Source organism: Lemur catta, chromosome 6 (assembly GCF_020740605.2).
Source record: "Lemur catta isolate mLemCat1 chromosome 6, mLemCat1.pri, whole genome shotgun sequence".
Taxonomy (NCBI): Eukaryota; Metazoa; Chordata; class Mammalia; order Primates; family Lemuridae; genus Lemur; species Lemur catta.
This window is the reverse complement of record NC_059133.1, coordinates 19327102-19343024: the sequence shown is the minus strand read 5'-3', so window position 1 is coordinate 19343024 and position 15923 is coordinate 19327102. Positions and strand designations below refer to the sequence as shown.

Here is a 15923-nt window from a genome sequence, read left to right as displayed (position 1 = left end):
AAAAGGTGATAAACACTATGGGAATAGAGAAAAAGAGGAATGGGGAGAGCTGGCTTGGGGTTGGGGGTGCAGGTTGTGTTTCTAAAAGATAGTGTTTATATTCTTCAGGTTAGGCTTCCTACAGAAGCTGTGGTTGGATAAAGACTTGCAGGAGTTGAGAAGCGGAGGACAGAGTTCCAGGTGGGGGGAATGGCCAGAGCAAATGCCCTAACCTGGGAGCACCTCGGGGTGTGTTTGGGGAAGTAAGAATATGATAGCTAACATCTATATGGTGCTTACTAAGTTCCAAGTAATTCACAGTTATAAGTTTATTTGGTTCTATGAGTAAGATGTGGTCATTATCCCCATTTTTACAGAGGAGGAAACTGAGGCACAAAATGGTTAAGTAACTTACTCAAGGTCACACAATTGGTAAGTGGTTTGCAAGGCCAGGCATTCTGGCCCAGTCTTACCCTATTACCATTACGCCTTGGATTTCTAGGGCTGCTGTAAGAAATTACCACCAACTGAGTTGCTTAAAACAACAAAATTTATCATCCTACAGTTCTGTCAGTTAGGCTCCAACATGGGTCACACTGGGCTAAAATCGAGGTGAGTCAGGGCTGCCTTCCCTTTTGGAGTCTTTGGGGGAGAATCTATTTTCTTTGCCTTTTCTAACTTCTAGAAGCTGCTGCATTCTTTGGCTCATGGCCTCTTCCTTCATCTTTAAGGCCAGCAGTGGCTCTGACCTTGCTTCTGTCATCATATCTTCTTCTTTTTCTTCTCTGACTCTTCTGCTTTGCTCTTCCATTTGTAGAGGCGCTTGTGATTATCTTGGTCCCACCTGGATAATCCAGGTAATCTTTCTATCTTAAGGTCAGCTGATTAGCAACCTTAATTCCATCTGCAACACGGAATTGCCCCTTTGCCATATGGTTTAACCTATTCACAGGTTCCAGGGATGAGGGTGTGGACAGCTGTGGGCACCATTATTCTGCCTTGCACAGCTGTATAAATTCACCAACCAGAAAGTGCCAAGGGTCTGGAACAGAGGACAGGTAAATTTTGATGGAAGAAAAGAAAGAAAAAAGGAAGGAAGGAAGGAAGGGATAGAGGGATGGAGGAAAGGAGATGGCAGTAGTTTGGGGGACATTAAATGCAATGACATATGTGGAAGTCCAGTACCTGGCACATAGAAAGCACTTAACAAATGCTAGATATTATTATTACTACTAGTGTGAGCCAGGAATATGCTGAGAATCCTCGGGAGAATCTCTGAAAAGTTGCAGGCAGTATGTAAAGGGAAGGTTTGAGGGGACAAAGACTGATTGTGCACAGGTCAGTATCTGACCTGAACTGGAGTAGCATTACTTTTAAACAAAATGTTATTCAGTGTCCCAGATACTTTGCCATTTCACGTTTATTTATCAGTGACATGTGCCTATTTGGGTTTGAAACCCTCTCAGTATAGATATCTGGAGATACTGATTCTTCCAGCTTGTGCCCTTTACTGTATTTTCTTTTCAGACCATTTGGAGTTTTTCTGTTGTTTTCATCCACCTGAAATCCTTAGAGAATCCTCCAGGCAAAGAGATACCAAGATTGATTTAGGTAGGATTAACGTTCTTTTAGTGCCCCTGTGACTCAAAGCAGTCTCAGAACACTTGTTTTATTGCAGTTACTTATTTGGCATTAGGCTCTTCAATATTCAGGTTGTCTGTATTGATCCATAGAGTCAGGGGAAACATATCTAAGTTCTGGAAAGGTTTAAACTGAAATGAAAATGAAACAAGCCACACCGCTGAGACGTGTGCTTCCCAAGATCATGTGTCTCCTTTTAAGTAGGACATAATGACTTTAAAGGAACAAGGAGGTCACCTACTCATGTGGGAAAAGCAGACCTCTGGGTGTCTGGGGGTCCAGTAGGTAGTTGGATATGTTATCTCAATATTTGTGAGACCGTCTGTGAATAAGTCACTTGGAAATGTTTTACTCCATTAATCTGTAAATACATAGTTTGTTTTTTCCTTTATCAGCTCACTCATTCAACAAATACTTTCAGTGTCTATTATATGCCAAGTATTGTACTACAGTAGAAAAATATATATGTTATACTATGTGTTCATATGTATATTTATGTTTGTATGTATATATTTTTAAAATTTTTAGCTTTAGCATATTAAATTTGATGGTCCAGAGGTTATTTTTCTCATCAAAATGGTAAAAGGCAATTTAAAGCACCTATAGGAAAAAGGGAAGATTTGTTAAATTTAGGTGTAATAAAATAAGAAAGGGTTAACATGAAGGGGAAGGAAGGGAACTAGGATCACATGTGTTGGTGGAGTGTACGTGTGTAATCAATTGTGCATGAAGTCACGGGAACCGCAGTGGTCAGAGGGAACAAGGAAGAGCAGAGGTGATAAAACTATAGAGCCACATAGATGGGTCCTCTGAGCCAGGCTCTGTGCTGCATGCTCTTCATCATTATCTTTTTTGACCCTTGCAACAACCCTGAGACATAATTTTATTATCCTCATTTTACAGAAGTTGTAACAGGGGCTGACAGACATTAAATACTTTATCCAGGGCCACACAGTAGCAAGTAGACTTTGGGGTTAGAGCCCAAGTCTGCCTAATTGCAAACCCATGCTCTTTCTGTGATACAACGGCTGACAGTTACTGAGTGCTCACTAGTCACAGGGCTACCCATGAGACTAGTAGTATTGTTATATCCACTTAGAAATGGAGAAATGGGACACAGAGAGGGTAAGTCACCTACCTGAGCTACATAGTGGGCAGAAGCAGGAAGCCATTCTGAGCAACTGGGGTAAGAACTGCAGGAAGTGAAGCAGCTGCTGCCTCTAGGGCTGGGGGAGCAAAACGAAGAGGTGGGGGCAGAACCAAGGAGCTCAGAGGAGGAGAGGCTGCCTCGCTGGGGCTGGTACCTCAGGGGTGTGGGGCAATGGAGTGAGTCTAGTTTATTTTCTTTAAGCTAGAAACTGGAACCAACTGCCATTGTGAGATTGGAGGATCATTGCTCGTGTGACATTGAGAGGAGCAAGCAGGCAAACAGGAAGAACAAAGTCCCTTCCACCTGTTTTCCCTCCCAATCTCCCTTTCATGCCCTGTACTGACAGAGCATGTCATAGAGACAGTTGGCAAAGCAGAAATGTAGTTTTCAGAGTCTCTGCTCCAGCATCATAGAGGACATAGAAGGGGTACTTAGATAACTTAGTAGACACCACACTCTCTAATACCTGGAATTTTACAATTTAGACTTTAATTCTTTGGCTAAAGTCATCCTCAATTAAAATAAAAGTGTCCCCTGGAAAGAGGAAAACTTCAGTGCTGTTGTTTGTTTACACCCCATTATGAATAGTTTAAAATAAAGAAGGGGAGGAAAAAAGAGATAGGGAGGGGTATTTTGGCTGTAGCAGGGATAGATAAAGGATGCCGCAAAGATGGTAAAGGTGAAAAAAGCCAAAAGGAAAAAAAAATGAAAACGGGATCATAGAAGGTAAATTTCACCAACTTCCAAAATTTTCAGATGGTTGGCAGAGCTTCTAGGACTTCACTGCTCACAGCAATACAAACAAGCTGCAGGGAAGTAGATAGATCTGTCCCTTCAGTCAACACTCACAACAGCTCACCTTCGATAAGGGAATATGAAAACAAGACCCATGCCAGAGACCAGACTGAGATGCTAGTCATGGATGAGTCACTCAATAATAAATTTATGCAGTGACAATTGCCTAAGTAATTCAAACAAAATCATACTATTGACTGAATTATAGTAGCACCTTCATTAGTGGAAAGCTGAAGGCTTGGCTTGTTCTGAATTGGATTTTTCTGGTCTGAGGATTAATTAAGAACCCATTTATGATTCTAAACTTGTTTTACGTATTTTTTAGAAAAAGTAATTTCCTCTTTAATCTGACTTACTTTTGAATAGCAAATAGAACGGATCTCTAATAAATTTGAATATTACGATGCTTTCACATTTTCATTCTGAATATCCATTTCAGTTCAGTCCGTGTCGAGCATCAGTTCTGTGACAGGCACTGTGTAGGGCTGGACAAAGACGAGTGAATCACAGTCTCTGTCCTTAAGGGTTAATGATGGAGCTCACAATAGCTCTGGTTAGGAGCACAGGCTCTGGAGTCAACTGGACCTGAGCCCCAAATCCTGGGTCTGTAACTCATAAAGCATGTGATTCTGCACTTCAGTTTCTTCATCTGTGAACTGAGAATAATAATACCCATATATATGGTGAAAATTAACAACAAATTATATTAGTTCCTATGGTAAATATTCAATAAATGCCATCTATTTTGTGAATAATGTTGGTGGAAACTGATATCTAAGTATATAATATATATGAATTCTATCTGTGTTGATTTTCATGGTCTAGTCTTAGACATAGGATTTGGTCTAAAGTGTTCCCAATTCCAAGATATCATTATTTTTCTCTCTTCCTCTTTTTTCTTTTCTACAGCATTCTTTCTCCTTTTTTTCCCCCCATCATTTCCTCTTCCACCCCCTCCTCTTCTTCTAGAATTATCCAGATTACTGTCCACTTTCCCAGTTCTCTTGGTTGTGCATACGTAGCCAATGCCAAAGGTACTGTTTGGTCTACTGTGTCTCACCAATAGGTTTGCAACCTCTGACTAAATTAATGCATATCGTTTTGTTAGGTAACTGACTTTTTAAAATACTATTTCAATCAACAATTTGCCAACCTTTTTCTACCATGACACATGGTTATGTTTACTTATACAACATACTCCCTCATGTTTTTCTGTTCCTGTAGAAAACATACTAGAATACATGGGAGTAAAATGAAGCTATTAAAAAGGCACCTCAAATCCATTCTAATTTATTTTTAAAACATCATTCCCAACTGTAGGCACTCTAACCATTATTAGCATCAAATTCAGTGTAACACACCTCACCATTGATCATGTCACATTAGGATGCTGTGACATGTGGGTGAATAATACCCCTAAATTTGAATTTTGCTTCTTTCTTAAGACCTATCCTAATGTATATGCACCCTTAGACTCACCTATGCCATTCCTAAGTATGTACATTATCCAGAAACACTTGCACATGTGCATTTTACAAAATGTTCACTATAGCAATGTTTATAATAATAAAACTTTGGAAATAGCCTAAATATTCACCAGCAATAGAATGAGCCAGTAAACTGTAGTGTCCCCATACAATAGATTTCTAAGCAGCAGGGAGTATGACTGGACTAGAGCTCCTCATATCAACATGAATGAACCTCAGTGTTGAGCAAGCAAACAAGCTGCAGTAAAGTAAGTATAGCATGATACCATTTCTGTAAAGTTATAAAACATATAATACTATATTTTTAGGAATACATACATATTGTAGATTATAAAAAATTCCTGATAGTGGTTACCTCTAGGAGAGAGAAATGCATCTGAGGAAGGGCACACTGGGGAACTTCAACTGTATTTACAAACTGGAATATAGGTGTCTGATATTATTCTCAAGTGCATTTTTATGTGTCTAAAACTATTTTATTAAACAAAAAAGACTTCATAAGATCTGACTTCAAAATAGCATGTACTTATATCATACATTGGGGCCTGTTTAAACTATGAGAGTCAGTATTTCTTATAAAAAGTGACCAACAGAGAGCTAATAATAAGTCATAAAGTTGCCATTTAAGAGCATGATATGTACATAAGTACACTGCATGCAACATCTCCTAATCTCAAACATCCTTTTGAAGTACGTATTATTGTTGTCCCCATCTGAAAGATAAGAATCCTAAGATTTAGAGCAGTTACTTTTCTAAATTCAAACAGTTGGTGCTTGGGAGAACCAAGACTCAAACTCAGGTTTGTTTTATCTTATTTTTCAATTATAGCAGAATCTATTGACTTCCCACTACAGAGAATAAGGATTTGTTGCTTTTCATTCTCACAAACTCTTACCACAATTCTTCTTATCCTTTATCCTTTCAACGTAGCTGTATCACAATTTTATTATATTATTATAATGTATATCAGTGTTTACATTATTATAACTATACAAATGCTACTCAGCTAAGTTTTATAGTACAATGCGAATCATTTGCCTTTCCTTCACTGTTTTTGATTGAACTAGAAGAACTCATTATCTTGATTTTTAAATTTGAAAGTTTTCTAATTGCTTATCATTAATTCCACCCTAAACTCAGCCAGTTGTTTGGCCCAGTGTGTCTACCTTGTCTAAGTTCAGGAACTTCAGATTCATCAGATATACAAGCAATTTCATCTTCTTCAGAAAATCACTCTGTACCCTTCTGACAAGTTCCAGTCTGAACTTGTTTTCCATTCCTGATACAAATTGTCATCCTGGGATCTTGCTATTCCAATATCCTAGGATTCTCTTTGTCTTTCACCTTGTTGAATCATCTGTTTCCTGGATCTCATTTATTCTACCCTTTTATTGCACCCTCACTTTCCATCCTCCAGTGACTTCCTGATAGAAGTATTTCATGGCAGATAATTTTTTGAGATCTGGCCTACTGTTATGGGCTGAATTCTGTCCCCTGCAAAAATTCACATGTTAATGTTCTAACCACCAGTACCTCAGTATGTGATTCTATTTGGAGATAGGGTCTTTAAAGAGGTGATTAAGTTAAAATGAAGTCATTAGTGTGGGCCCTGATCCAATATGGCTGGTATCTTTAGATGAAGAGGAAATTAGGACACAGCCACACACAGAAAGAAGATGATGTGAAGACACATAGAGAAGACAGCTATCCACAATCAAGGAAAGAGGACTCAGAAGAAAACAACCCTGCTGACACTTTGGATCCTGGGCTTTCAGCCTTCAGAACTGTGAGAAAATAGATGTATGTTGTTTAAGCCACCTAGTGTGTGGTGCTTTGTTACAGCAGCCCTAGAAAACTAATACACATTTATTATACTTCACTCATTGTGATAGTTTGGCTAGGTATAGAATTCTATACCCAGAATTCTATAATTTCCCTCAGAATTTTGAAGATCTTGTTCCTTTAATTTCTAAAATTCAATATTGCTTCTGAGAACTTCAGAAACATTGCAATTCCTAATTCTCTCTATGTAACTTTTCTCCTTATAGAAGCTTATATGATTGCCTCTTTGTCCCCAGTGCTTTCAAGCATAATAGTAATGTATCTTGATGTGGCTCTGGGCTAATCTATTTTACTGGATACTCAGTGGACCCTTCAACATGTATACTCTTGTCTTTCAGTTCAGGGAAATTTTCTTGAATAATTCTTGAATTTGTTAGATGATTTGTTCCTTTTCTGTCTTTCTGGAATTCCTATTTTTCAGATATTAGACTTCCTGAGCTCATCCTAAAATGTCTTTATCTTCCTTTCCTCTTTGATAGTCTATATCTTTTTGTTCTGGGAGATTTCCTCAAGTTATTTTCTGGAAGATTTCCTCAACTTGTAGTCAAATGATTCTATTGAGTTTTTAACTTCTGCTATCATTTTTATGATATTTTATATTATAATAATATCTTATGTTCATAATGTTCTGACTTTTTAAACATATTTTGAGCTTTCTTTTACAACTGCAATATCTTCTCAGTTCTCTAAGCATACTGATTTTTTTTAATGTTTCATCACTTTGAATAGCCTAATTTTCTCTAACATATTTCTTTCTTTATTTTTATTTGTCTCTTTGTATTATTCTCTTTCTTTTATGTTAATAGATTTCTCAGATACCTACTAAACTTTTGCTGACTGTCCATATTTAAGAATAGAAAATGTAAAACTTCGGTAGAATTTCTCAGTAATAGGTGAGTCTTGTCAACCATGGGCCTCATTGTAGGGAAATGGCTAGGTGGTTTCATTTTAGATTCTCCAATGTCATTATCATTAGATCTTTCATCTTAGGTTGGTCATATTCCCCAGGGAAATCCCTGCCAGTCTCCTTCCATTGGTTGGCAATGTTCTGGAGCCAAGTTAGAAATGACCATTTGAATAAGAAAAATGTCTCACATCGCTTTATATTCCAGTAACTTATCATTTTAATCCAAAAAAGAGGCTTTAAAATCTTTACCAAGCAGTCAGAACTTCCAGTATTATATATTTGATGATCTGATAATCTTATCGTCCCTTTACTCATAACAAATGTACTGAAGATAAGAAGTTAGTTATTGTACTGCATGCAATTGCCTAAAGCCCAGAAAACTCTCAAAATAGGCCTTGTCACATAAAAAAAATTAATTGGGTGCTTTGTTCCTACTTAGATTGTCATTAATTTGAGGACATAATTTAAGTGACAGTTAACTGTATCACCTTTGCTTCTCCTTGTTAGAAAAGAAGTACCTATTTAAAAAATCTAATTAAGAAAGTTTCCTAAAATATTTATTTTAAGGCATTAACCTTCACTTTTCTTTTTGTATTATGAAATAATACAACTTCAGCCATTAAAAAAGACTAGTATATTGCTTATCTATTGCTACATAACAATCTACTACAAAACTTACTGACTTAAAACAAAAAATATTTTATTTGCTCATTATTCCTTTTTCAGCAATTTGTGCTAAATTCAGCTGGGCAGTTCTTGGGCTGGTTTCACCTGCAGTTAACATGTGGCTACAATTGTCTCTTTGCTCAACTGGACTGGGTGGTCCAAAACTGTCTCATTCACATATCTGGTGGTTGGTGCCAGCTTTTGGCTGTATTTCTTTCTACACATGGCTCATCTTCGGAGAGGCTAGTTCAGGCTTCTTTACCTTGGCAGTCTTGGAGCAGCATTCCAAATGGGTGGGCAAGAATGGAAGCTGCAGAGCCTCAGCCTAAAAATCATCAGACTCAATTCTACCATATTCTGTTGATTAAAGCCATTCATAACGCCCACTCAGATTCAAGAGGTAGATGATGCTACCTCTTGATGGAAGAAGCAAGAAATTCACAGCACAATGAAGTGTACACATAGGGATAGGAGGAATTGTGGCCATCTTTTCTTTTTTCAATCTAGCACAGACTGCCCTCTGGGAGTAATTTATTCAAATTGTTTCCACATAGAAAATGTACTCATTCCCATCCCAGGATCCCCACAGTTGTTATCCCAATGTTTCATCAGGTTCAAAGTCCAGGATCTCATATTCTACTCAGTTAGTTAAGGATGAAAATCCTTGGATATAGCTCCTCAGGCATGGCTGTTCATGAATCAGAAACTAGTGAATGAAAAAGACAAGTTATCTTCCCCATACATTTTCAACAGATAATGACTGGACAGGGACAGAATAATTACAACAGATACTACCATTCAAAATGGAGAACAAGAAGCATATAGTGGTCACTCGTTCAGGTGAATTCTGAAATTCAGCTGGGCACACGCTTCAAACTCCTTTACTACAGAGACAAGAAACATGCCTTGATTAGTTATCTGGTCCTGTTTCCCATTTTGCCACAAGCCTTAGATTTTTAAATTTATAGAGGTCAATAATGTGGCTGTAATTCTAAAATAATAGTACAAAACTGTCTATAGGTAGTTAAATGCTTCTTGACAAAGTTACCACTTGAAGTTTTAAACCATGGAGATTTTCATACCTTTGAGAATACTTGTTTTGTAAATCTCAGAAATTCCATAATATATGTAAAAAATCAAATTGAAAACTCTCTTCATTGCCTTTATTTCTCCCAAAGTAGTAACCCATAACAAAGCATAATTATAAAATGAAACTGATTTTGAGAATCTTCCAATTAGAAAAAAATGTAAAATTTTTCTATGACATAATCTGACAATTTCTGGAACATCTAGTGGGTCTCTATGGGGAACACATGATTTACTTATTTCCTTGGGCCCTACAATAGAGTACAAGGCAGACCAAGCCCTGCCCTCATAGAGCTTACGTTCTGTGGGGGGAGGATAGTAAACAACAAAAATGTAGATACATATTCCCCCACCCCAGTCCCATTCTTAAAATTTTCAGAGAGTAAAACATAGGAGAAAATAAAACAAGGTAATGGGATGAGAGACAGAGAGAGAGAGAGAGAGATTTGTGGAGCAGGAGATTGGACTATATCTTAGCTAGAATGAATAGGAGGCAACATTTAAGTCTAGACTCAATGTTGGAAAGAAACAAATTGTGCAAAAATCTGGGAAAAGCGTGGGCTAAATTCCTGGGCAATAACAAGCTGGATTTGTTCAGGGGCAGAAAACAAGGGCCATGTTGCTTGTTTACAGTGAGCAAAGAGAAGAGGAGATAAGGTCATTGGTGCAGGCAAGAACCATGTAGGATTGTGTGAAAAGAAGTTTAAGCTTTCTTCCAAATCTATGGGAAGTCACTGAAGAGTTTTAAGTTGAAAAGAATAAGATTTTTTTCCTTTTTTTTTAATTTTTATTTCAGCATATTGTAGAGGTACAAAAGTTTAGGTTATGTATATTGCCCTTGCCACCCCCCCAAGTCAGAGCTTCAAACGTGTCCATCCCCTAGATAGTGCGCATCGCACTCATTATGTATGTATACACCCATTACCTCCCCCACGGAAAGGAGCAAACAAAAGAATAAGATCTTATTCATTTTTTTAAAAGGTCATTATGGTTGCTGTGTAGAGGATGAACTGGGTGAGTGAAATTAGATACAACAGTTAGGAGGCTATTGCAATAGTCCTGGAAACACCTTTGAAGTAGAAGGGTGAGAAAGGGTGAGATTCAGGATAACATTTGGGATGAGAGACCCAAAGACCTTGATGGATTGGATGTTGGACATGAGAAACAGGGTCAAGGATGCCTCTCAAGCTTGTAGCTTGTGAAATTGGCACAGGAATGCCATTTTGTTGTTTTTGTTGTTGTTGTTATTCTAAAAGACTAAGGGAAGAGCAGATTTTTCTTTTAAAAGGGTGTATATCAAAAGTTTTGTTTTGGAAATGTTTGGTTTGAATTGTCTCTTAGGCATCAACTGGGATGTCAAATAGGCAGTTGGGGATAGGAGTTCGGTCATCTACCAGCGAGGCTTGATGACCTGCCTTGATGACCTGCCTTGATACTCTGTAGTCTCACATTGTGACTACCTAACCCTATCTTCGGGCAACTAAAACATGTGACTCTCATTTTCCTGACAAGTAAGTGTGTTCCAAAGAAACTTGATGACTTCCTTGAGGCCACAGGGCTAAAGTAGAAGAGAAGGATTTGGACCCGGTCTTCTGGCAACCTGTACATAGTCCTGTAGGTTATTCCTCACCCCTCACCCACCCTCCTCTTTAGATATTGTAATCAAAGGGAGATGCAGTGTGAAGATCCCACCCTGCAGGCTGTGGGTAGGTTCTGCCACATGCTCAAAGTGCCCTCCACAACTTAGGCCGTTGTTTATCTGTGCTGTCCATACAGTATCTACTGGCCACATGTGGCCATTTAAATTTTATTTTAATCAATTAAAATTAAATTAAATTAAAATTCACTTTCTCAGTTTTACTAATCACAGTTCAAATGCTCACTAGCTACATGTAACTAGTGGGCACCATATTAGATAGAACAAATTAGAACATTTTCATTATCTCAGAAATTTCTTTTAACAGTTCTGGAGTCTAGATAATTCAGACTAATCTAACATTTCCCTCAGTTGTAAGAATTTGTGAAGAAAGTGTAGTCTTATTCTGATAACTGTGGTCTAAGAAGAAAGTTTAGAAAATAAAGTAAGTTATCTGTTTTAAAAGTGGCACATTTTATAATAAGTGAATTTTAGAACTAGCACTAATGAGTACCTTTGCCCAATTCATACCTTTGAATGTGTGTTTCTCATTTTATCTAATAAGAATATAGACATCTCTGAGGAAGGGAGGTAGGTTCTTTTCACCTTTGCATTCCCCCATCTCAAGATATGTACATTCATTCCCACGCTCTAACCATTTCCATATATACACACCCTTGATGCACACTGTTTTGCACAGAACAAGCATATTTACTTGTTAAAAGACCCAGCATATTGCAATATTTTATATATAAGGAGGACATATGCATAATTTTGATAGACCAGGTCAAATGGCCCTTGTAGAGTTTGCACCAGTTCACTATCCCCCAAGCAATATGTGGGACCAGAGCCGAGTTTCTAAGGCAGCATGGAGCCCTGCTCAGAGACTGAGCCCCAGGTATCACAGAATTTCTTTAGCCAGAATTTCTCAGCTTACTCTGTGTGTGTGTGAGAGAGAGAGAGAGAAAGAGAGAGAGAGATTTCATTTAGAGAAAGTTGTTTGTGGCTAAGAAAAGTGTGAGAACCATGACACAGGGAATCATCACTGTTCCTTCTCATAATCCTCCAGTTTGAAAGAGTGACAGAGAACATGAGACTGTTCCACATCCCACAAGAAGATCCTTAGACATGCAGTGTGGAGGGAAGGGTTCAGCTGGCAGCTGGAAGAGATGGAATAGGTATAAAGATCTCCAAGAAGCAAGAGTAGAGGCCAAGGTGTAAGGAAATGAGATTTCGTCTCATAGCCCCCAGCGTTAGCTAGTGTTCTCCAAAAGTTCAGTTCATTTGAGCCAACTTTAAGGGTTTGTTGTGTGCTAAGCCCTTTGCTGGTGCTGGGAATTCAGAGATGAGTATAGGTGGTCTCTGCCCTCAAAAAGCTCATACGGAGAAGTGGGGCGTGGAGGCAGGCAATTTTGATATGAAGTAGTAGAAGCTACAGCAATGTCGACAGCTGACTGTGAGAGCTTCTTAAATGCCAGCCAGTGGGCTCAGCACTGCCGTCATTTCTGCTAATCTACAAAACCCTATGAGAGTGGTTACAGTGTTATCCGCATGTCACAGATGAAGAAACTGAGACCCAGAAAAGTTGAGGGATGGCCCCAATCCTACTTCATAAGTGGTAAAGCTGGGGTGCACACTGAGGTCTGTCTGACCTCAGAGTCTTTAGCAAAAGCAGAGATGATGTTGAGCACACCCAGAGCTACACGCCCATCTCCCTCCTCCTGCACTCAGTAGTGTTCTGCTTCCTTCTCTATAGCACCACACTACATTTTACAGTGCGGGCATCAAGTCAGAGCCTGGGGGGAGATATGGCCTGAGCTGAGGTTCAAAGGATGCATGGAAACAAGAGACCAACCTCCAAGAGTCAGGAAGTTGCTACCATAGAGAAGGAGGCAGGCAAGTGGAGTGGCTGTCTGGGCAGCCTCTGGAGCTAGACTGCCTGAGTTCAAATCCTGTCTCTGCTCCTTTTTAGCTGAGTGATTTTGGGCACATCACTTAACCTCTCTGATACTCCACCTGTAAAATGGAGGCAATAATTACTTTACCTCGTGGGTTATTTATTGTAAGCATTCCATGAATTCACATATTCAGAGTGTTAAAATAGAGCATGACACACACCCTGTGTATTCGCTCCCACTATAGAATGTCAAGGCTCCAGGTATGACCTGGATGTAAGGAAAAGGGAAAAAAAAATTTGAAGCTTGTCTTTGGTGCTTATTATGGAGAACTATTACGTGTGCTCAGAAAATGTAATGTCATGCTATAAAAAGAGATGGAAGCAGAAAACCATTTAATGGAGGAGAGACATGGGCTTTTAGCCCTGAATTTTCTCGTCAAGCATGGTTGTACTTACCAGCTTTCGGTTATCATCTAGGATTGTGAGTCAAAATGCGCTTTTTATTTGTTGGCTATTTCTTTATGACACCTTTACTTGGTATTAAAATGTAATGGCCTGTCTCAAACAAGGTGAAAAAGTAGAGGAGGGTAAAATACAAAGCATCACATTTGATGTGACTCTTGGTTTTCTCCTCTTCCTCTTTGATGCTATAAAATGTTTTCAGAAATCCCAAGAGAAAATATCAGATAAACGCTGCAGCTTCCTCATTTACCCACGAGCATTTGTCTCTCATCCACCAAGTCAAATTATTTCCCTCCAAGAGCAATATTCTGTAAGAGAATCCAAGAGAAGTGAAAGTGGGAAGAAAATACTTCTCCAAGAAATCAGTTCACATGATTTCCTTTTTGTGTTCATATTCTGTGGCCTTTCTCTCCTTTATCTGTTGTCCCAAAACTCATATTCCCAAGTCTGTTTCTAAACCAAGCTCCTCATCTGGACCACACTTCCTCTAGGCCAAGTTTATCTCTTCCTCTCATCATCTGAACATCTCCTGAGAATCCGTCTTCTTGAAGAAAAACATTGAATAGCAATTTCCCCAATATCTAAGACCCTCACACACCTGTGCACCCACCACTCACTAGATCTTAGGGCTACAGAAGTTATGATTCAGCCTTTTGTCCTGAATGAGCTCACAGTCTCAGGTGGAGAAAAGACATGCAAAACGAGGTTGATTCTGCCCTTCTCTGCCACACGACTGTGCTCATTTCCTTTATGCTCTGTCTTCAGTAGACTGTAAGCTTCTCAAGGACAAGGGTTTTGTCTGCATAATCATTACCTTACAGAGTGGCCTGCATAAACATTTTATGAACAAGTAGGAACAAATAAATGACAACACAGAATGATCAGTAAATTTATATGCTTGCAAAATAAGAAATAGCACAGAGAAGGGAGTAGTAAATTCTTTCGGGGAAAGGAGTACAGTTGGAAGGGTGGGGGGACTTCCTGGGGGAGGTGACTTCTGAGCTGGGTTTTAGGGGTGATGGCTACCAATGTTTATATGCCTTTGCATGGTATCTGACTTATAGGAGGTATGCAATAAAAGTTTGCTGAGTTAATAAACTTTACAATTTATGAAGCAATTACACTTACAATATCTCTAATATTCTACCATTTATTGCATTCCCAAGAAGGGAAGAAATAGCCACTTTATACTGGATTATCTAGCCATGGAAGCTCTATCTGTTATCCCTCAGTAGGGTAGGAACACCTACTAGAAAGCCCAGTGTGTGTGTCAGGCGGGTATGGGTGTGTGTGTGCATGTACACTTGCCCTTGACAAACTTTAGAGACTGACTGGGCCACTGGCTGAGAGAGAAAACAATCTTAAGTGTGTGCTTTAGAAGAAGGTTTCCAAAGACAGACCTCTCCCTTCACCCGTGAGCCAGACCAGAGCTCATTCCTGTGTCTGCCACCCAAGTCAGTTTCAGGTCTTAAAATTTCTGAAAATCCATTTAGTTATGATATGGCAGGGGGCAGAATAGAAGACAACAGGAGATAAAAACAAAATGAATTTTTAGTTGACCTTATCTAATGACTTTACTGAGAAAAAACAAGATACGAGACCTAGACTTGCTATTAGTTTATTTTAGGTTTTCTTAGTTTTATTTAGCTCCAGATCCTTCCTGACATGCTGATGTTAATGCTCAGGATTCTGAGAACCAAAACTGCTCAGATTTATGAGCCTCCTACTCTGGTGTAACCTCTGGGATCTCTAATGCTGTTCCAGACACACCTTCTCTATGACTGATTGAAGATACCTGCCTCTGAACAACACCAGATTATAACCAGGATTAGATCTCTTGCCTCCAATTAATTCTCAGCTTGTGTTTTTAATGTGTGTGCAGCTTCATCATACACAACAAAGACACATTCTTCAACAACGCCACAAGAAGTAGAATTGTGCATCATATTTTACAAAGAATAAAGTATGAAGAAGGAAAAAACAAAATTGGTAAGTAGTATGTTAGTATAGCAAACTACATTTGGTATTTGGGGATTTCAGACTTCTTCCTTTGGTTTTAAGTTTGCATTAATTCTAGCTATGCTTGTCATTTATAAAACCTCTACTCCCTTGATAATACCTTGAATATATTCAATCTTTGTTTGACAATTAGATATTTTAAAATTTAAAAAAAAAGAGAGAGAAGAAAAACTGATTTCCCGGCCCTTGATCCCAATTTTCTAGCAGACAGACAGAAAAGCTTTCCTTCTAAACTGTTGGTGCCCCCAAGGGGTCCTGAATCACTTTTGAAAACTTAGATTGTTTTCTCCAAAAAGTACCACATTTACATTTGTCTTGAACATTGTGAGGATTAAAACTGGATATTAATCACGTG

General features: G+C 38.6%; 1 protein-coding gene across 1 annotated transcript in view; it reads left to right on the top strand.

Annotated features, from left to right (window-relative positions):
• Nucleotides 1–15923, top strand: part of ANO4 (anoctamin 4) — a 166188-nt gene that overhangs the window by 85789 nt on the left and 64476 nt on the right. Inside the window, exon 8 of the mRNA XM_045553135.1 lies at nucleotides 15432–15538. Within this exon, the coding sequence (XP_045409091.1) occupies nucleotides 15432–15538 (107 nt within the window). The remainder of the gene's footprint in view (nucleotides 1–15431; nucleotides 15539–15923) is intronic.